We start from the raw sequence: 21,321 nt of genomic DNA, 5'->3' as shown, positions 1-21,321 counted from the left end.
AAGAAAGAAAGAAAGAAAGAAAGAAAGAAAGAAAGAAAGAAAGAAAGAAAGAAAGAAAGAAAGAAAGAAAGAAAGAAAGAAAGAAAGAAAGATAGATAGATAGATAAAAGTGGTGCCTCCCTGATGGCTCAGAGGTTAGTCTCAGAACTATCAAGCTATCAGCAGCTACTGCCCCTGAGTTTGATTCTCGGCCAGGGAGCTGACCCATATGGCACAGCAGACCTCCCCTCTCTCCCCACTGTTCCCCTCAGCAGTGTATTTCAGTAGATCTTCCTGTTCTGCTCCCCACTCTGTCTTTGGTAAATCCTCTTACCTCCACCACCCTCCCCCACCCCACCACCACCCCATCCCTCTGGCCTACACCCAAGCTCTTGTATGCATAAATGAACAAACTAAATCTTTAAAAATAAATTTTTTAAAGCAGCCACCAACCTGTTTCTATTTCTGGGCAGTCAACTCCATTCAACTCCATGAAAAATCAGATCTTTGAAGCCACTGCCGCACATACACTTCCAAAACTTACCTATGTGCTCTGTATTTTAAACTCTTTCTGTCATGGCTCTGAGTGATTCACAATGTCATGTCAGCCAGGAGGTGTTTGCTATCACTGCTATTTGTTAAGTACCTAACCAGCACTTTATTTACATCCAAACAGGATGGCTCAGCACAGGCTCTGTAGTTCTTTAAATAACATTTTATGATTGGACCTTTACGTGACATGGGCCACTCCTGCACTGATACTAGGAGAGTCCTTTGTTCCCCTGAGGCCCAGAGATCTGGGAAGAATGGCGGCGGTTGTGCCGCCAGTGAGTGGCAGGACTGCAGTGCACATCCTTGCCCTTCTGTCACCCGGGTCAGAGTGCTTTTCCCAGCATATGTGACTATGCCTCAACTGAGAGCCTGGTGCTCTAGGGAGCCAAGGCCAGTGCCCTCCGTGATTGTGTGTTCTGCCCACACAGTCAGCCCCAGCAAGGAGATCAAGATTGTGTCTGCGGTGAGGAGGAGCAGCATGAGCAGCTGTGGCAGCAGCGGCTACTTCAGCAGCAGTCCCACCCTCAGCAGCAGCCCCCCTGTGCTCTGCAACCCTAAGTCTGGTGAGTGGGGCCCCTGGCCTGACTGTGTGTGGGAACTCGGGCAGTCGTGCAGGCTGGGTTGCCTGGAAAGCACGTTCTCAGACACAGGGAGACTAGTGTGTGGGAAGTTGATTAGAGCACGGTCTTGGAGTCAACCATTGTTGAATGGACACGACGAAGGAAGTGGGGTTGGGCAGAGGGGAACTGGGCTGTGATACAGTCTCAGAGAAGGCTGCAGCCCCCTTCGGAGTTGTTGTGATTTAGGGTAGTGCCAGGCCTTTCTGTCCAAATGTTGACCAGTAATTAGATGCTAACTGCCTCTGGGGAGGGCATGGCCTTGGGCAAGGTAGCTCTGTTCAGAGATGATTCCTGAAGACAGATGAGAGCCTGCCACTGTTACTCCAGCTGAAGCCCCTTCATCTGGAGGCTTAGAGCCGTGTGTTGGTGCTCTCTACATTGGGGAAGGGGGTGCTTCTCCAGACCACAATGGAGGCAAAAATCCATGAGACTCCAGCATCCCTGAGGAAGGATCTGTGCAAATCCAACTGGAATTGATTCTCAGAGAGTTATGCATTCCAAAGAAAAATTTAAGAGTGAGGACTATTGATAAACCTCTATGTTGAAACAGTCTTCCTTGACCCAATCAGTTCTTCAACCCTACTGGAACCTGTAACCTACTGATCCCATCACCTCCCACTCTCCCTCACCTGTGAAGAAACCCTCTACTCCACTTGTTTAAGGTCCTGTCTAACCTCCATTCATTGTATCACCTTCAACAAAAAGACTTGGTTCATTTTGTGTCCCCATGACCTGATGTTGGGGATACAAGGATGAGAAGTCATGACCCCTTGCCTCTGGAACATACCATGTTATGAGTTAGTGAGGGTAAGGATGATCAGTGTTGTTCTAATGGCTTTAAGCAATAACTGTCATCTGATGCTGTTGTCTAGCCAGGTGAGTGTTTTTCTTAATCTTTTCATGTCCTTCTGGGTAGTTAATTCTCAGAATAGAGGCATAATCTGCAAGCGAGTGAATAGAAGGAGAGCTGGGAAGGGTTTGCACCTTGACATTGACTCTGTCTTGCAGTGTTAAAGAGACCTGTCACATCAGAGGAACTCCTGACTCCTGGGGCTCCCTATGCTAGGAAGACATTCACGGTAGGCCCCCTGTTGTTTTTTGTCCTGGGCTGCTCCTTGTCTGCGGTTTCCACATGTCCAAGGGTCAGCCTGTAGCTCAGGGAAGGAAACAGAAGGCTTCTCCTTCCTTTTTGTTTTTAGTATAGTTATACTTAGGCACTAAGTGCATTAGAAAAAATAGTGCATGAGGACTTGATGTTAGGATGTGTTTTTAGAAAGACTTACATTATGCAATTGGTATAATACAATTACAGATTTTAAGGCAAACGGTCATACAATAATATTGATAATTCCTTCTGCATTATAGTTGATTCTAAAAATCATTTTTAAGATTTTGGGGGAGTCTTAAGGAAGAGAGAGAGAAGCAAATGGGATAGAGTATTCTATAAAGAGAATGCTTTTCCATTCTCATAAGTTCAAGTTTTTATTTTTGTAAGGTAACATTGGTTTATTACATTGTATAGGATCAAGTGTACATACGTATATAGCCACATATGTGTGCTCCATGATGCTTGTCACCCAAAGTCTGGCTTCCACCCATTGCCATACAATCAATAAACACTTTTGACTTCTGTGGCTTGAGTTAGGCAAGCCCCCGATCTGCAAGTCGGGCATGTGTGCAAGCAGCTTCCCTACCTGCCCCTTCTCGCAGGCTTTCAGCCTCCTGCACTACTGGCCACACTAGCTTCTTTCAAGCAGAATCCACGTGCTTGCTGGACATTGTCTCACTCACTCACACTCCTCCCCCTCCCGACTGCTCTTGGTGTCCTCACGAACATTTCCTCACGGGCTCCTTCACCTTCTGAGAATTGTGGAATTAAAATAGAATAGGTCCAGTTCTAACCCACTTGAGAAAAGCACTGGGAATATGTCCATACATATAGTTTTTTAGTATTTTTTTATTAAGGGAACATTGGTTTACCACATTGTACATGATCAGAAATACAGGATCTACCTCTTCAGGTGTGCACTGCCACTGTACACCCGCCTCCATGATCCTCCACCACAGCCCACTTACCCCTCCCCCTGTTAGAAACCCCCATTCTGCAATGAGATTTCTAGGTTTCTTTTGGTTTAGTTTTGTCTTCTCGTTTGTTTTGTTTCTCTATATTCCAGATATGAATATTTGTCTTGTTTTGTATTGCAAAAAGGCATGTTTCTATTTAATTTTTTTTTTTACTTAAATGCCATCATTGCTGGTAGTCGATGGTGAATTTGTCTCATCTGTATTTCAGGGTTGTGTGTTAAAGATGTGCAATTTGCTGCCCAGAGACTGTCACCACCATTTCTAATCAAGAGTTGGTAGGAAAAGGCACCCTTAGGTTCCAAAGAACTTTTTGACCAGCATCTACTTGTAAATTGTGAATTTTATGTCCTTTCTTTTCTTAGTCCATGACATTGTACTTCAGAAATGCCAGCCGTTTTATATTTCCCATCACTAGTAATTTAAATCGTTACTTTAGACTTTGGGTGATGCCACAAGATCATCCACACTTGGTCTCATTGGATCCAAGGAGGAAGAACATACTAGGAATGGGAAATGCATCTGGAGAAAAATTTCAACCATACTGTTATGATCTTCTCAACCTTCCATTTAGTCTGATATCAAATTGCGTAACTGCCCAAGAAAGGGGCAATTTGCCATTTACTGATTCAGTAGTGATCCCCCAGAAGAAGTTTACTTCTCCCAAACAGGTATTTCTTCTCCACATTTCTGCATAAAGCTTGGAGTTTTTTTTCCCCCATTGAAATGGAGAAGAGACAGGGTGGCGTGGACTTACTCCTGGGCTGGTTCTCTCTCTTGGAAGGACAGGCAAGCTGCCAGGGTCTGTCTGCTGATGGCCAATTGTGGTTTTCCTCTCCAGATCGTGGGTGATGCTGTTGGCTGGGGCTTCGTGGTTCGAGGAAGCAAACCATGCCACATCCAGGCCGTGGACCCCAGTGGCCCTGCCGCCGCAGCGGGCATGAAGGTACCTCTCACGGAGCTGAGTGTCTGGAAACTCCCAGCTCTTTGCTCGCTGCCATCTGTGCTTTCTCTCCCTAAGTGCTTTGATTCTATGTTTGACAAGTGAGCTTTTCCCTTTCTGAATGGGCTTGACATGCTGCCAACAGCTATGGTTTGCAACTAGGAGAAAAAATTGTCCTTGCCCTCTGCCCGGCTCCATCCTGTTCATTTCTCACATTTCTCTCCTTGACCAAGAGCGGGTTTAAACACAGTTTTCATTTATCTTACATCGTATAGACTAGCTCCACTGCTTCTGTTCTCCACGAAGCATTTTCCTATAGGGCTTATAGAGCCAGGAAAATATGGTGGTCATAGAAGTAGCAAATAGTGAAAAAATAGAAAATAAAAGTCATGGAATTTGTAAGCAGAAACATGGATCACATTTTGGTTCTGTTAGTTACTAGCCTGGGACCTTGAACAAGTTCATAATAGCTCAAGTCTGTGTCGTTCTCTCTGAAATCATAATCATAATATTTTTTCTGCTGTTTTGTGTCTTAAATATGTGGAAACATTCGATAATGTTTAAAGAAGTATTCAAACATCAAAAAAGTTGAATCCTGCAAGAATTTTGAGATTATTTTTATATGTTTTTAGTATGAAAGCAATGCCTATACAGTTTAGATAATTTGCAAAATCACAGGCAAGCAGAAAAAAAGGAATTAAAATTGCATGTAATCTTTCCTAATTGATAAGCACCGTTAATATTATAAAGCAGATGTGTTGACATACAGTTGACTTATGAGAAGCCATAGCACTGGTGACATTTCCATTTCTATTCTTCTGGACTTCTTGTACGTAGAGCTTTTAATTACACAGAAATATTAAATAGAGAACAGTTTTCTGCTTCAGTACACCCTTCTCTGGCACAGTTTTGTTCTCTCATCTATAAAACATTCTCAAGGAATGTTACCTAGGACCTGGGGAGCAAGCAGAGTCTCGGAAACTAGAGGTCTTTGCCCTGTTTCTTTAGTGTTTTCATGCTTTCCCATATGTGCTTTTCCTAGAGCAGCAGACGCAGTAGGCGTGACCTGAAGTCCACTGTGCTGTTCTTGAGACAGCACTTGCCCTCTGGCACTGCCAGGCTTACTGGGAAGGAAAGGTGGGCAAGAGAAACTGATCCAGGGCAGCAGAGACAGCAGGCTACTGCCAGCCTCGTACCGCATGCTGGTGTGATCAGCAATTGAGCCTACCTCGTTATTTCCAGTGCTCCTGCAGGGAGCCATTGCTCCCAGGGGAGTTCTCTGGACAACCTACAGACCTCGCTGCTGAGGCCCTTCCTGCCTCCTTAGCAGCAGGCACAGCACTGAGGAAACTCAGAGCAAGAATGTTGCCCGGTAGCGTAAAGAGCAAGTAGTTGTATTGCTGCCGAGGCTGAATTTTTCATTTCTGATGGAACGTTTGGCTGTGGTAAGGGCTTGATATTTTATTTCCACAGTAAAGTACCTGGTATAAATCATTTTTGGCAGTGCTATACTTCTGAGCAGGCATTCTTCACATGGGACTTTACTTAAAGCATATTTCCTTTGGGGAAGTAGTGGGGCTTCATGGCAGTTGAAGTCCTTGTTTTGCTTGGTCAAGTGTGTTTGATTGATTTCAGTCCAGCTCTACTGATGAACACACATTACGGAACTAGGAATTGTTAGTTGATTAGCTAATTAGCTACTTGCTGTATATGCCCTGATAAATGGCGAACCTGTGTGTTTTTTTGTTTGTTTCAATTACATAGACTTAATCCTTCCTATGGTTCGTGGTCCTAGTTTCTTCAGGTGCATAGAATGGTTTTCCTATGTTGTAGAGAAGCACAGAATTCAGAGAAAAATATTTCCAAATAGTATTATACAGCTCTCTGGTGCAGCCAAACATCCTGTCCTGAGGTTCTGTGATCAAAGCAATTTTAGCCCACTGCACACTTGATTCCTCTCCTGAAAATTCACAGAGCACATTAGCATATTAAACATTCTGGCAAATCCTGCAGGGAACAAAATCCTGTTTAGCTTGTCTAACACAACATTTTATCATTTAAAAGAAACAGAATGGAAATGGAATCTTCAGATCATTAAGATATGGCCCTGAAACTATTCTAAGAAATTGCTTTTGGTCACAAGCTGCATCGGAATGAATACACAGAGAATGAATACATATGTTCGGAAGCCTAGTGTTGATTAAATAAAAACGACATGGATGATCATGTCCTACCGCATAGTTTACCTATAGGTCTTCATGTGACTCAGTACAGTTATTTTCCTATAGGGAACAATGAAGTCTTTTCATAGAATTTTTCCCATGTGTAACTGCTGCAGAATAACTTCACTTACATAAAAAGTCATGTGCCTATTCCAATCCCAAAGGGTCTTTGAAGGACGACCCTCCTAGAGGATGTCCGGCCTGGACGCTGACTGACCTGCTTAGTCTGGATGATGGAAATTGTCCAAACGCCTGGCCAGCAGCCTCCTTTTAATACCTGGGACTAGCGAGAGCTGACCCAAAGGTGCAAGGGGCCTGAGCCAGCTCTGTGTAAGGTGCCCATCTGCCTGCCTGCCCTTGTGTAAGGTGCCCCTCTGCCTGCCTGCCCTCGTCTCTCTATGGAGGGCCCGGGGCTTCTCCTCAGGCGATGGCCCTGGGTTTCTCCACATATGAAGATAGATAAGGCCTCGTATCTGCATTTTTTGTGATCTTTCTCTCCAGGGGGATTTTTACACTTTTACTGTGGCTGCCTCCTTCACTGCCTCATTTGATAACTCAAAGTTTTTAACTAAGTTTCTCATGTTTACCATTCCTCTCTTTTTTATTTTACCTGTTTATTATAGTTTTTGTTCTTTTTAACCTCTGGAAGGGTTTCTTACAGGAAACCTCCTTTTAACACCTTGGACTGGCCATCAGTATGTGGACAGACCCCAGACTGAAGAAACTCAGTTTCTTTTTCCCCTCTGTTAATACTTCTAGACCTTTCCAGATTCAAAGGAGTATTCTCTAGGGTTTATTGAACCTGTAATGAGGGGAAACTCTTATACCTATATTCAAATGTAGGTATGTTGGTCAAAGATTAGACTTTTACATAACTGCAAGCTTATTTGAAAATTTTGTTTTTATTCCAGTGTACTTTCACTTTCCCTTCCAGCTACCTTCATATGTACTAACAAGCTGCCAGTTCCCAGAGACCAAAAAGACAACATTTTAAAAGCCCCAACCTTTAACCTTCATTTTCATTTTGTCTGAATCAAGATTAATGCAAAAAAAAGAGAGAGAGAGAGAACAATTAATTACAAACTAATTACACTTTTTCTAGTAAGTTGCATTAGTTCACACTGTCTTCTTTCCCTCTGGTGCCAGAAAACTACTGATATGGTATCATTAATACATTCACTTGATCCAGCATCTTTGAATTTGGAATATTTCTTATTTTTGAAGATTGTTTTACTTAAAATCATCAACTGCTGGCTTAGGAGACCTTTTGTAGCATGACAACTTAAGCATGGAGAATAAGCTATGAGAATCATACAGTTCAGTCAATCATGCAATGCATTTCAACTTAGGAGAGGTCATCTCCTTCCATTTTCCTTCTGCCTGCTTTTTTACACATCTTTCAGGAATTCCATGCCCCTACCTCTGGTTCATTTCAGTGCGAAGGGAAAAGGAGGAAACTCCAGAAGGAATTATACTCTGTTATAATCTGTATGCCTTATCCTGAACCACACTGGTCACTTTTTGTACATAGGTGCATTAAATATCAATAGCTAAAATGCTAAAATCCTGGAGGAAGCTACTGTTCCAGGAAGAATATTTCTATTTGTTGTCACTTTCCTTCAGTTTTGAAAAGGAATGAAGTTCCTTTCCCAAGAGATAGTACAGGCTACAAGCTAATGAATATTACTTAAATGTTTCTTGTTACAACTGTTATTGAGATTTTTTTTTTATATAAATAACATCAAGTCTAAATCCATTTCTGGACCACATTATCTACTATAACTTTATTTTACATAATGCTCTAGAATCTATCATCTACTCAAATCCGGGTGGAAGTTTTACATTTTACAAATCCATCATAATGATACTTCCAGCTGACCCTCAAGTAAATCTAATAGATGACTCTGGCACTCACAATCCCCTAGTGGCTCACCTTTGTGATGAAAACACCTTCTAGATGTCGTCTATGTACTGCAGAACCCACAATCTGGGCCCTGCTGCTCATCATGTTACCCCAATTTTTCAGAGAAACCAGCCTCAAATACTTCATGTGTGTTCTCCCTGTTTTACTGCAGTTGATATCGATCACATTATCCTTTCCCTTTCTTATATTTTCAAGACATAATATTTACCAGAATCTGATAATAGTACTTACATATTTATTATCTGCCTCTAGTAGCTGCATAAAGATAAGGGTTTGTCTGTGTTAACTATTATGTTACCAATACAAACACAATTCCTGACATTTAGAAAGTGCTAGAAGCAAATCTGTTTAATGATCCAGTATATCATGGTGCTTCTCTAGAGAATTCACACATTGAGCTTAACAGTATGTTCTCTGCATATCACCTTTTTAAAGGATTTATTTATTTATGCATGTAAGAATCAGGGTACAGGCCAGAGGTGTGGGGGGAGGGGGTAAAGGAGTCACTAGAGACAGAGTGGGGAGTAAAACAGGCAGATCAACTGAAATACACTGCTGAGCAGGCTAGACAGGAGAGATCTATTGTGCCATGTGCGTCAGCTCCCTGGTCAGGGATCAAACTCATATCTGTGGCTGGCGATAGCTTGATAGCACTGAGACTTAACCTCTGCATCACCACATTGTCTTTCATTGTACTTACAGCTCCTGAGGTAGATGAGTAGTGTTCTCTGTACTTTGCAAAGAAAGAATCCCTTTCCCAAGGTCATCTGGCTTGTAAACATCAGAGCTGGACTGGATTCTCTGTCCCAAAGCCCTAATAATGTTTCCTATTGCATAAACCCATGAAGCAGAGCCCAATAAATTATATATCCTATTAAAACTTCAAGCCCCTTATAAGCTGCTCCAGGGTACATGGCCTTTCATTTCTTCTGCAGGCAGGGTTTGTATTCTATTCAAAATAGGTTGTTAGAGTGGTCACATTCTCACTTGAGTTAATTCAAAGAAGAACAAATAAATAATTTTTCTTCTCGGCACCAACCGCTCTCTTAGGTCAGGCTTACATCTTGCAGGGTCATCCAAGTAAAAAATGCAACATATTCACTTTCATTAGTTTAATTAAACATGTGTCAGAGCGAACCCTTCAGCTGTCAGACTGTGTAGGAATTTGAACCTGACTTACAAGTGAGGAACAAAAGATAGACTCGTGTTTTTCTAGAACGTTTATTTTTTCTGGTAGGAATAATTAAACCCTGTGAGAAAGAGTATTCAAGTTTTCATGCAATCTTGTGCCAACTCTCAAAGGGAGCTCAAGTCTCCTGGCTTCTTTTCTTGTTTCCTGCTGTGATGAATTGATGGATGTAGACGTACTGGTTTCTTTTCTGTTTGTTTGTTTCTTTGCATGTTTATATAGAAACAGAACTCTGAGTCAGAGTAAGGAATTAATGGCCATTTTATTCTTTTTTTCTCCTCTCAAAAATTCCTGTTTTTCATAGAGGGAAGAGAAGTTCAAATCTGCTTTTGATTCTTTTCTTCCCCATGGCAACTGACCTGTATATTTCATGGAATTTTCCTTTTGAACCAAAATGTAAAGGTGGGCAAACCATTTGAGATTACTCAAATTAATTTAGCCAAGACAGTTTGAGCACTGACATGGCAAATTGTTGGGCTGGTCACAAATACAGATAAAAAGTGCATTTGGTGATGTTTGAAAGTTCCTTTTCTGTTGACTTCAGGAAAGTCTTCTGTGGGGCTCATGGGTGTTTTTTTGCACTGTGATACGCCTCACTGGAGGAGTGCTGTGGTTTGTCAGTCTGCAAAAGGTGGCTTTCAGCCTGCCATCAGACATGACTGGAAGGGGAGAAGTGATCACTTTGCTTGTGGTGGGGATCCGGCCAGGATGAGAGGCTCCTTCCCAGGACTTCCTCTCAGATCCCTTGCTCTCTGCCCCTCGTAGGCAGGAAGTCATTCCTCATGCCAGACTCCGACAGCCCTGGAGAAGATGGCCCTCTTGTTCAGTACTTACTCACCTCTGCTATAGGTCAGAAATCGTGTTAGGGCTTCATGGGTTATGTAGTCTAGAGAAGGGGAGAAACATGAATCAGATAGTTCTGCTCTTGAAGATGTAATTATAAACCAATAATTGAGCTAAAAAATAAAGGACTGGTGCTTCTAATTGTGTAGGATGATGGGAGCACAGCAAGTACTTACTTCTCTGAGTTAAAATAGCTTGAGCTGAGATCTAACGAATAGAAATCGGGCCTCCCTGGTGGCACAAGGGGTTAAGTCTCAGCACTATGAAGGTACCAGCAGCCACTGCAGCATGAGTTCAATCCCCAGCCAGGGAGCTGACTCACATGGTGCAACAAGCCTCTCCTGGTTCCATTCTGCTCCCCCCTCTGTCTCAGGTAAATTCTCTCTCTCTCTCTCTCTTTTTCTCTCTCTCACACACACACATACACATATCCCTCTGTACCCCAGCTCTTGTATGCATAAATAAAATAAATCTTAAAAAAGAATGATCAGAAATCAACGAACTAAGTCAACTAAGCCTGAGTGTCTGTGTGCGCACGGCGCAGCAGGTTTCTCCTATCTTCCTAGTTCTCCTCTCAGCAGTGCATTTCAGTAGATCCACCTGTTCTGCTCCCTACTCTGTCTCTGGTGAATCCTTTCACCTCTACCCTACACCTCTGGCCCGCACCTCAGTTCTTGCATAAATAAGTAAATCTTGAAAAAAAATAACTAAAAGGCTATTGAAATAGGATATCATGGGGAGCAGGGTCTTTGTCGTCATGCTGTGCTGCGACCTGCTGTTGTATTTCTGTCACTTCCCTAGAAATGCTAAGCCTCCATCTTTCATCATGCAGTGACACTGAGAATTGTTTGATGGCCTAACTCTGAGGATGAATTCAAACTTGCGTAGGAGCTATCGAGTCCATGCCTATTTTATGGTGGGCATTCAGTGAGATCGTCTCACAAACCTCATCAAATATATGAGGCATGATTGGGAGAGGTGACCCAATTTCAGTGGTGACAGTGTGCAGCATGGAATCATCAAGCCTCATCCACCAACTGCCCACTCCTATCACTGGGTTTGCTTTTGCTTTCTGGTAGGTTTGTTGAACACTCCGATAAAACTGGGTGGATAAAACTTCACAGTGTAGACAATGTCCTGTTGCAAAACAAAGTCATGGCACATTTTAGAAACATCTTGGTGTAACTGATCCACTTTGACTTTCTTTGTACTGGGTTCCAGGAGGAGACATGCAAGCACTGAGAAATAGATACTTGAGACTTGAGATCCTCAAGCCTTTAGAAGGTGGTGACTCCATTTATCTGGGTCATACTTAATCATTAGCCTGGGGCTTTTCCTGTTAACTCCCTACAGGATTCCTCAGTACCAGATAACCCTGAGACTGCCTCAGGTATAACATAGGAGCCTCCTCCTACGAGCCCTGAAGGAAATTCAAAGCTATCCTAACCAAGGCTAGGCTTCTCTTTCCAAAGCCTCACCTTTTTGACTTATCTATGACCTAGTCACATACTTTGGGAAGTAAAGATAAACAGGACAGTGTTGATAGAGTATCCAGTGGTGTGTGGTTTGCAGAAGATTCCACAATTTGGAACCATATGTCAGTAACAATCAGGTTCCTTCAAGAGTGACTTATACTCCTTCAAAACAGAGGTCAAGACTACTATTTCTTTGTCATGCAAAAACTGGAAAGAAGTTCAGTTAGGCTTGCTTTCCACTAACCATAGAGGGAGAAGGGAAGCTGGAGGGGCTGTTCTTCCTTTAAGGACACTTCCTGGAAGTAGGGCATTACTTCTGTTTCAACACATTACCACACCTGGCTACAATCTGATGAAAGGGAATCTGGGAAATATCAAGGTTATTGTGGGTGTTTGTTGTGGGTAGAACTTTGTCCCTTCCCAAAAGATATAGTGAAGTCTTAATCCCAAACCCTTGAGAATGTGACCTTATTTGGAAATGGAATGCGGATGTGGCTTTATGAGTTTAGCCCCTAATCCAGTGTAACTGTTACAGGAAAGGGAAAGAGGCACCACTGAACCCTCAAACCTGCCTGATCCAAATAGGTTCTGCCATCCGCCGCATCAAGACAAAACATATAAAACTTTAAGGAAAAGGAACTTGAATACAGTGAGTCTACAACACAGAAGACAAAGAATATAATTTCTAAGTCAAGCACCTTGTGGGCAAAAGTCAACCCAAAAGGGATCGGTCCAAAGCAAGGTCTGAAAGCCCACCACGAGCCTAAAGCACCTTCTGGCCGGGACCCATAGAAAAGGGTCAGAAATGGCCAGACAAGTCAGGGAGGAAAAGAGCAAAATCAAAATCAAATAAACACTGCCGTAGTCACCTCCCTACTGGTCTCCTACATCTGTCTTAACCAGTCCAGAGTCAAGAAACAAGCACAGTTTCTTCATCACAAGCTTGCTGCTCCATGTGGCTTCCTCAGGTCTCCTTCTGGCTCTCCACCTTCCTGCCTTCTTCTTTCTCTTTTTCTCTCCTCAGCTCCACCCTCCTTCTGGATGGGGCAGGGAACCTGGAACTCCCCCTTTTCCTAGGGACCACCCTCTTATATAACTAGTGTCTTATAAAAGGGGGAAACTGGAAACTGAGACAGAGAAGAAAGACAACTTGAAGACCCACATGGAAAACACAGCCCAAGGAACAGCAAGCATTGCTGGCAAATGCCAAAGGTGCAAGGAAAGACTTCTGTGGAGTCACTGGCAGGCATGGCCCTGCTGACGCTCTCATTTTGTATGTCTAGCCTCCAGAACCGTGAGACCATAAAACGTGGTTATTTGGGATTGACCATGTGTCTATTAACTGAGAGACAACAACAGTGGAAATGGAGGAGGATACTGGGGACAACCAGTAGTGTCTGATGCTGACCAGAAAAGGCTGTGCACACCCTTCAGCAAACATTTGCGTACCCCTGGGGATCTTGTGTGAGCGAGCCAGGGAGATGCCTGCCTGGTGCAGCTTCAAGTCCAAAGATAAAGTGTGTACTACCCAGTCACAGAAATATTTAATGGCGTACCGTGATTTATGTGTTGTCAGGGATATCACTAGGTATAAAAACAGGAATTTCAGATCCCAATTTTTGTAGATTTGTACATTTCATTCATTTTCAAAATCCCATGCCAGAGACGATACCGTCATGTGCTGAGCTGGTCGTTTTGCCTTTAATTGCAAGGCCATTTAATTCACTCATCGTGTATTTTTTTTTTCCTGCCAGATGAAACCAAATATTGGTGCTATTACAGTTTCAGCTGTGGTTTTCTGAGCAGAGCCTGGGAGGAGAGTGACCTGATGGAGCCAAGTGGGAAAGCATTCGTCTGGCAGAGGGTCAGATCGCTGGAACAGGAATTGTGGAAGCGGAGCTTATTGAATGCTTTGTTTTGCACATTCCTGCTCCTCCTCCAGTCTCTGCCATCTCAGTAAATATCATTACCATCCACTCAGTTGCTAGAGCCAGAAACCTAAAAGTCGTGCTTACTTTTCTCTTCTCCCTCCAATTCAAGATACTTCCAGAATGTAGTCTGCCTTCATCTGTTTTTATTTCTCCAAATCCAAACCACTGTCTTCTTTCACTAGGATGACTGTCTCTAACTAGTCTTACATCTATTCATGCAGTTTTATAATCCACCCCCCTCCTACCAACCAGAAAAATTGTGCTCTCCCACTCCCTTCTTGGGATCCTTGGACTTAAGATAAAATCTAAAAACCAGTGCACCCTCCTCAGTCCTACACTATTGACCTCTTCCAAATCCTAACTTCCAGTTGGGGTCCTCCTTGCTCACCTCCATTATCACCTTTTAGCTCTTCAAACCAGGATGTATTAAAACTTAGTTCTTCCGTTGACCATTTTTGGGAACATCATCTACACCTTCAGTAGATTTAACAGAGAGCTATTACAAATAGTTCATAGAGAAATTAAAATGGGGGGAGGGGGTGAAAGCACAACACTGTGAAGCTCTCCACTGTAGCATGAGTTCAGTCCTTAGCCAGGGAGGTAATCCATATGGTGTGGCAGACCTCTCCTGACTCACCTACTGCTCCCCTCAGCAGTGTATTTCAATCAATCTGCTTGTGCTCCCCACTCTGTCTCTGGTGAAATCTCTCACCCCTCACACTTCTGGCTCGTATCCCACTTCTTATATGTATAAATAAATAAATATTTAAAAAAGAGAGAATTGAAACAGTAGTTGTTGAGTGATATTACTAGGGAAAAAATGAGATTTGTAGGAGTGAAGAACTCTACGTAAAGTTAAGATATATATGAAATCAGATATGCCTGCTTGGAATTGTTTTTGAACATATGTGGAAGGATTATATCAAAAGGAGATTTAGGCAGAAATGCTCTTAATATCATGGGCTTAGCTGATCTGTGACAGGAGCATAGTAATACTTTGGTGTTATTTGGGCCAACATTGCTTATTCGTGTGGCACTGCTGTGTCCTGTAAGAGCTTAATACTGATAGATGGTATTCTGGCCAGGTAAGAAATTTAAAGTAACTTAAAAGTGAAAGGACTGAGCTGAAAACCAAAAAAATGCTTGCCCTTATTTCTGAACTTAGTGTGTCCCAAGGACTTGAGCAGCCAAAATCTGTGGATCTTTGGGATGTTGAGTGACATTCGGCATTTCAGCTGGACTCCTCAATGGGTATTTTCTTCTGGAAGTAAACCCAAAAACATGAACCACAGTGTCTCATGATACCACATATAAATTCTGATGACATGATTATAGATAGCCTTATGTGTTGTGCATCATCAGATGCCTTACTTCCCTGAGTATCTGGCTTTTCCTTCTTCTGGCTTTTGTGTGACAGTGGTTCAAGTTCTTGTTCTGGCTGAGCTCATTCCACAGACTTGTCTCTCTCTGAGCTAAGACTTCTTTTTCTGTCCCACCTGTTCTGCAACTCCCATACAAACATATATTCCTTCCATCAGTTCTTCTGTAGACCAAGGCTAGTGCTCAACAGAAGCCATCCAGATTGGCAGGGACCCAAGGGTGCTCTGAATTCACCCCACAGGGTCTCTCTAGCCCAGTGTGGATCTTGCATCTCTTTCAACATCATCTTTAAGCAAAAATTAACCCCAAATTTGGGTGTGGTGTAAGAGAATGTTCTGATTTCATTTTTCACTGGCTGACTAGTTTTCCCAGTTCCATTTGTTGAAGAGACTTTCCTTTCTCCATTATGTATACTTGGCTCCTTTTCATAGATAAATGTATGTATAGAGTGTGGGCTTATTTCTGGGCTTTCAACTCTATGCCATCAGTCTTTGTGTCTGTTTTTTTTCCAATGCCATAATGTTTTGATTACCTTGTTATATAGTTATATACTTATATAGCTTATATATAACTTATATAGTTATATATATACTTATATAGTTATATATAGTTTGAAGTCTTGGAGTCATACCTCTAATCCCTTTCTTTTAAGTCAAAATAGCTTGACTATTCAGGCTCTTTTTTGGTTCCACATAATTTCAATAATATTTGCTTTATTTTTTGTAAGGAGTTAAATGGAATTTTGCTAGGGACTGTACTGAATGTGTAAATTGCTTTGGGGAAGATGGACATTTTGACCATGTTAATTCTTTTCACCCATGAACATTGTATTTCTTTCCATTTCTTTTAGCAATGCCTCATGGTTTTCATTGAATAGGTCTTTCACCTCCTCTGTTAAGTTTATTCCTAGGTATTCAGTACTTTTTCATATACAGTAAAAGGGACTGTTTTCTTGATTTCTTTATTTTCTAGTTCATTATTTGCAGATGGGACACAATAATTTAATAATAATATTTTAAATAATGCTTTAAAATACTCAACAATAACAGTAGTACCTTGCTTTTTTTTTTTTGTCAAACATGTGTCAGAGGATATTACATCTTACTGTATCCTCACAATTTTCTGGAATAGAGGTGAATAATAACTATTAACCTCACTTTACATGTTAGGAAGAAAATCAAGGCCCAACTAAGTTGTTTCAAGCCAAGTAAGGAGTAAATTCCAACTCTTCCCATACCACAAATTCCACTGGGGCTACTGGGCTTGCATATAATCCTCTTGTTTAAAACAAGCATAAACAAGAACACAAAGATCCTTGAATGAATGCCCAGACCAGTGTTTCTTAACCCTCTCTGTACATCAGAATCCCCTGGAAAACTCCTGGAAACTACACAGCAATGTAGACTGGTGATCTGGAGGGCGATGTGGACAGTGGCATTCTCTGGAAGCTCCCTAGTGATTTCATGTGTGCAGTCAGTAATGACAGCTCCCACCCCAAGGTCTCATAAAAGCTGGATGTGCTGCTGTAGAATGCTGTCATGGTTAGAATGAGGGGCTGTGCTGACCCTTCACATTTAAGCCTCAGATCCAAACAGTGTTGCAAGGTTTGTTTTTGAATTGCATTGCAAAAATGTCTGGATGGTCTACTTTTGGCATGGAGGTGTTTCATGTCATGTATCAGGTACGAACACATTAGCTCCAAAGTCATGCAGAACAAAACTACAGAGAAGCAGCCCCCCACCCCTCTGAAGCACTGTCTTCAAGCCCATATTGCTCACACTTTCCTCTCAGCCCCTTGGAATCCTCACAGCTGTGCCATTCGAGAAACCTACCTCCCCAACTGCCAGTGTGAGTGCAGCTCTCAGGCTCTGTCCAAAACTCAAATGGAATTTCAGGGTGGGGGTTCAGCCCAATTGAATGGAGAAATGGCCAGGGAACAGCTGTGGTTTTTCACCCTGGGAAGATTTCATTGTATCACATCCTCTCCAAGCAGCAGAGGTGTTTTATTTGTCTGTTTAGCTTAGCTTTGTTTTAAGAACTGAAAAATATGCCAGCAATTGTCCCAAGGATAGTTGAAGGCAGGTGGAAATCAATCTCATATGAATTCAGATATGCTTTGTATCTTAAAACAAGGATAGCTGTTTCTCTGCTGAGGAGGAAATTGTATGTTTTTCCTCCTTCATACTGAAACTTGTCACTACCTATGCTTGGTAGAAGTTTGTGCTGACTGATGAAAAGTTCCCAGAATGAGGTTTTAAGTGCGGTGGGAAATACAGTGATCTGTGCAGGGTGCAGAGCTCTGCTGCACCCCAGAATAGAAAGCTGCCTTTGTCACAGCCCTGACTGGGTGTGACCAGCTATTTGGCCACCTCAGGACCACAGAACCATAACCAGTGCATCCTGGGTGGGCTACCGCTTGTGTGCACCCGCAGCGGGGTTGATGCAATTGAAATCCTGCTCACTGAGCCAGAGTAATCAGGACTGGCACAGAGCACCTTTATGTAGGCTCAGGGGTCCCCTCCCATGGCAAGGTCAGGGAAGGAAGGGGTGTCTGTGTCAAGGGAATCCTCAGATGCAGCCGTCAGTGGGGCATGGCTCAAGTGTCTCAGACTTGGTGGACAGTTAAGTCATTTTCTTCAGGAATTTCCAGTTTTATGGAAATAGGATATCTACAGAGAGGAATAACTAGATAAAAGAAGCTGACCTACAGGGAGATTATTTAATGTAACTTAATGCCTGGTAGGTTTTTGAGGGATTATAGGAAGAAGGAACTATCATTGTTTCAGCTTTATTATTATCTCCTCCAGTCTTTATACAACTTTGAGGTAGATATTAGCTATTAGTACATTGTATTTATCGCATTGCATTGTAATAGCTATATTCTAAGCTGTGAGGCTGAAAGAATTTGAGGCATAGCTCTGGTTTTGCATGTAGCATGGCAGAGCCAGAAGCTCAGCCAGACCCGGTCTGTCTGGCTCCAGCACGCCTGAACTTTCCATTATATCATGGTGCCCTTCACATGTATTGAAATTCTTGTACTTGTCTGCTCCTCTGTTTCTCTGTCTGGCTAGTCTTGGCAAAGTAGCTTGTCAACTCTGCCAGAATTTAGCTATTTCTCTAGATGAGAAGGGGTTGGAGGGAACACCCAAATTCATATGGCTCTCTGGGACTGGTGTGTCAGAGTCTTGCAGAGGGTATGACCCACGTGACACTTTGGCCAGCCTGCTGCTGGCTCGTGTTCAAATGCAGTAGGAGAACTGGGCTCGGGACCTTCAACCAAGCCAGTGTGGGCCTCTTTTGAACCTTCAGCGTAAGTTCTTGAACTGAACCAGGTCTGAGGAGCCTGATTGGTACCCCCTGCCCTTGCCACAGATAGTTCAGTCCTGTCTGTAGCCCCAGGTACTGGTAGAATGAAAAAGGGGTTCTGTGGGAACCGGAGTGTCACTCTCTCCATTCAGGGCAGTCAGCTTTCATCAACCTTAACAAAGAAGGTGGCATTGGGAAATTTACGGGTAGTATGTTTGAGAGGAGAAAGCTTACAATATACAAAAATGAACAATGATGTAAAATGTGCGTCAGTGTGTGTATAAATTTAAATTAAAAAAAAAATGTCTGCGGTTGCTTAGTCCAGATGTAATTATTTACAGAGACACACAGGCCACCATCTAATTGGGGGTGGGGTTTTGTTAGGAAAAGTAAAAATGTTAAAGATTGGTCAAAGTAAATCATGAGTTTGTTTACACTGTTTTACACACATACACAGATACATACACACACTTTGTTGTTAGCCCTGATCAAAGCAGCATCTTTAAAGGAGGATAAGAGAATTACACTTTGTCTTCTCTTAGAGTTTCGATAATGTCAACACCCCACGCACACACCCTTATGCGTGAAATAATATAGGAAGAATGCATTAGGCATTGTATTTGTAAAAGCAAAGCTGTGATGAAATTATTTACCTGATGAATAACCTTGTGTGTACTGAATCTCATTGAGTAATCCATTTCTTAAAATCTTTGGCATATGAATTTTGCAATATACCATAATCCAGGATATTTGCATGCTTATTGAAGGCCCAATAGCTAATTGGGTAAAAGTTTCTTGTGGAGAAAAGAATTTGGGGTCAGGAAGGAAATGTGACTCTCTGGAGCTTCTGTCCTCTTCTCTGTAAGCTGCAGTGGGAGTTGTTGCATGGAAGCCCCAGGTCCCAATCAGGGGAATTCTAAGGAACTTCTGGTGTCCACACTAAGCTGACTTTGTATTTGGCGGGTGGGTGGGAGAGCTAATTTGCATATATGCTATAGTATTGAGGTTCCCACTTCTTCCAGTATAAAGGAAGTCCACAGAATCCCATGATACCATGCATTCGTTGCTTCTCCGCAGTGTCCAAACACTTCTCATAAGTTAGGGGAACCACCAGCCTGAGAACTTAGCACAGGCAGACCTTGGCAGTGACCCTAGTGCTGTCATGAGCTGCCAGTGAAGAGATAGGAGCCTCCAGGGTGAGCTCCAAAGCCTCAGCCAGCAAATCCACATCTCTAGAGGGAATCCCCAGAAAGGCTGTTTCTTCTTAATTTGGGGATACAAACGCTATGAACTGAGCCAGAAAGAACTCCCCTTGGCTCCCCTTTAAATGCACCACATTAAACTCCCCCACCCCCCTTTGATTGGGCCACACATCTTAGGAGGATGGACCATAGACCAACCCAGGACTGCAGCAGAACTTTGTGGGTTTGAACTAGATGGGAGGAAATAACAGATTCTGTTTAAAACCAGCAAGCACTTTCTTTTCTCAATTTGAAACAGAAGCTCTTCGATGTTGTTGTTATTTTATTGTGAAAGTCTTTCTTCCGTATGTTTTGGCTTTCCTTCAAGGCTAATTGCCCAGCCTGTTCTTTGGGGACACCACACAGCCAGCTAGCAAGCCTGCAATGTAGACAGTGCAGAGGAAAGCTGTAATTCTCCCGAGAGAATCCTGTTTGTCCAAGAACTGGGCCCTGCCCCCTCCTACACCAGCCATTCTTCAGCCAGTTGTGTAGTTGGTGGAGAGATTTATGGGATCTATGGGGCTGAGACTGAGTCTACAGCTGCAGATTTTCTCTTCATTTCTTCTACCCCTCCCCCCCTCGACCCCAAGAACAGTGTTCTGCTGTTAGGGTAGTTATGCACTAAATACAAACACACAACTTGTTGACTGTGGCCCAAACTCCTAAGTAGTACCCTTGATGAATGCGAATGGTTTATAAACAATACTTTCTTAGCAATCTAAGGGACCTGTAGTATGGATATAACTAGCTAATCTTGACTCAGCTTATGTGTCTGTAATATTTTGGTGAAATATTTTATGCACATCTCTTCGATGGGACCAAGTTTCCTTCAGCAAATTCCACTGTTCTGTATAAAATTGTGTGGATTGTTGCAGTGACTTCTGCATTCTCTAGCATCTGGGTTCTCTGAGATTGAGAAAAATTCTCTTATCTTTACTTTCTTTTTTGGTCCAAATAAATAACTCCAACTCAAAATCTATTTTCATTTCCTCTATCAGAACCCAAAATGGCGTTCTTAGATGTATACCCACGTGCTGCTGTCTCCGTCTCAACAATCTGCCTTCACTAGGCTAAAAGGGAGAGATCATGCAGAAAGAATGATGGAAAAGAAAAGCCAATATTTATTTAACATTCACTTGTATTAAACAATGGGCTTAGTACATAATCAGATTTGATCCTCCTAAATAAACTTGACCTCCATTTTAGAGATAAATACAATATAAATCAGAGAATCTACAACTTCCCTAATTCACATAAAGAGTAAATTACAAAAGGGAGAACCAAAAATAATTTTTACTGTGAGAAGTGAGAAGATGTAAAGGTTAATTATGCACAGCTTCAATAATTGCAAAGTGTGATAATAGTGTAACCACTGTCCAGGAATTCTAAGACCCTAGATGAGTTGTCTACTTTGGCAACTTATGTAAATTAATCATATTTTTATCACAGTATTGGAGTTATATCTAGGGATAGACTTATTGGAGCATAAGTTTTACATATGTGTCACATATGACTGGCATGACCTTCTAAATGTTTTAGCTGTTATTGAAAGTAGAGCAGAATAATCTCTAATCATTTTTATTGGGTTGCTTGTTTATTCCTTGAATATGTGAATTTTGCTTCATGTATTTTGG

At 42.3% G+C, this 21,321-nt stretch overlaps 1 protein-coding gene across 1 annotated transcript in view; it reads left to right on the top strand.

Moving 5' to 3' along the window:
* DEPTOR (DEP domain containing MTOR-interacting protein) overlaps window positions 1-21,321 on the top strand; it is a 110,050-nt gene that overhangs the window by 76,997 nt on the left and 11,732 nt on the right. Inside the window, exons 6-8 of the mRNA XM_004679616.2 lie at window positions 960-1,094; window positions 2,160-2,230; window positions 4,075-4,179. Coding sequence (XP_004679673.1) covers window positions 960-1,094; window positions 2,160-2,230; window positions 4,075-4,179 — 311 coding nt within the window. The remainder of the gene's footprint in view (window positions 1-959; window positions 1,095-2,159; window positions 2,231-4,074; window positions 4,180-21,321) is intronic.

This window comes from Condylura cristata, unplaced genomic scaffold (genome assembly GCF_000260355.1).
Source record: "Condylura cristata isolate star-nosed mole 26May11 unplaced genomic scaffold, ConCri1.0 scaffold00009, whole genome shotgun sequence".
Lineage (NCBI taxonomy): Eukaryota > Metazoa > Chordata > Mammalia > Eulipotyphla > Talpidae > Condylura > Condylura cristata.
The sequence above is the reverse complement of the archived record's forward strand: the minus strand, read 5'-3'. Positions and strand labels throughout refer to the sequence as shown.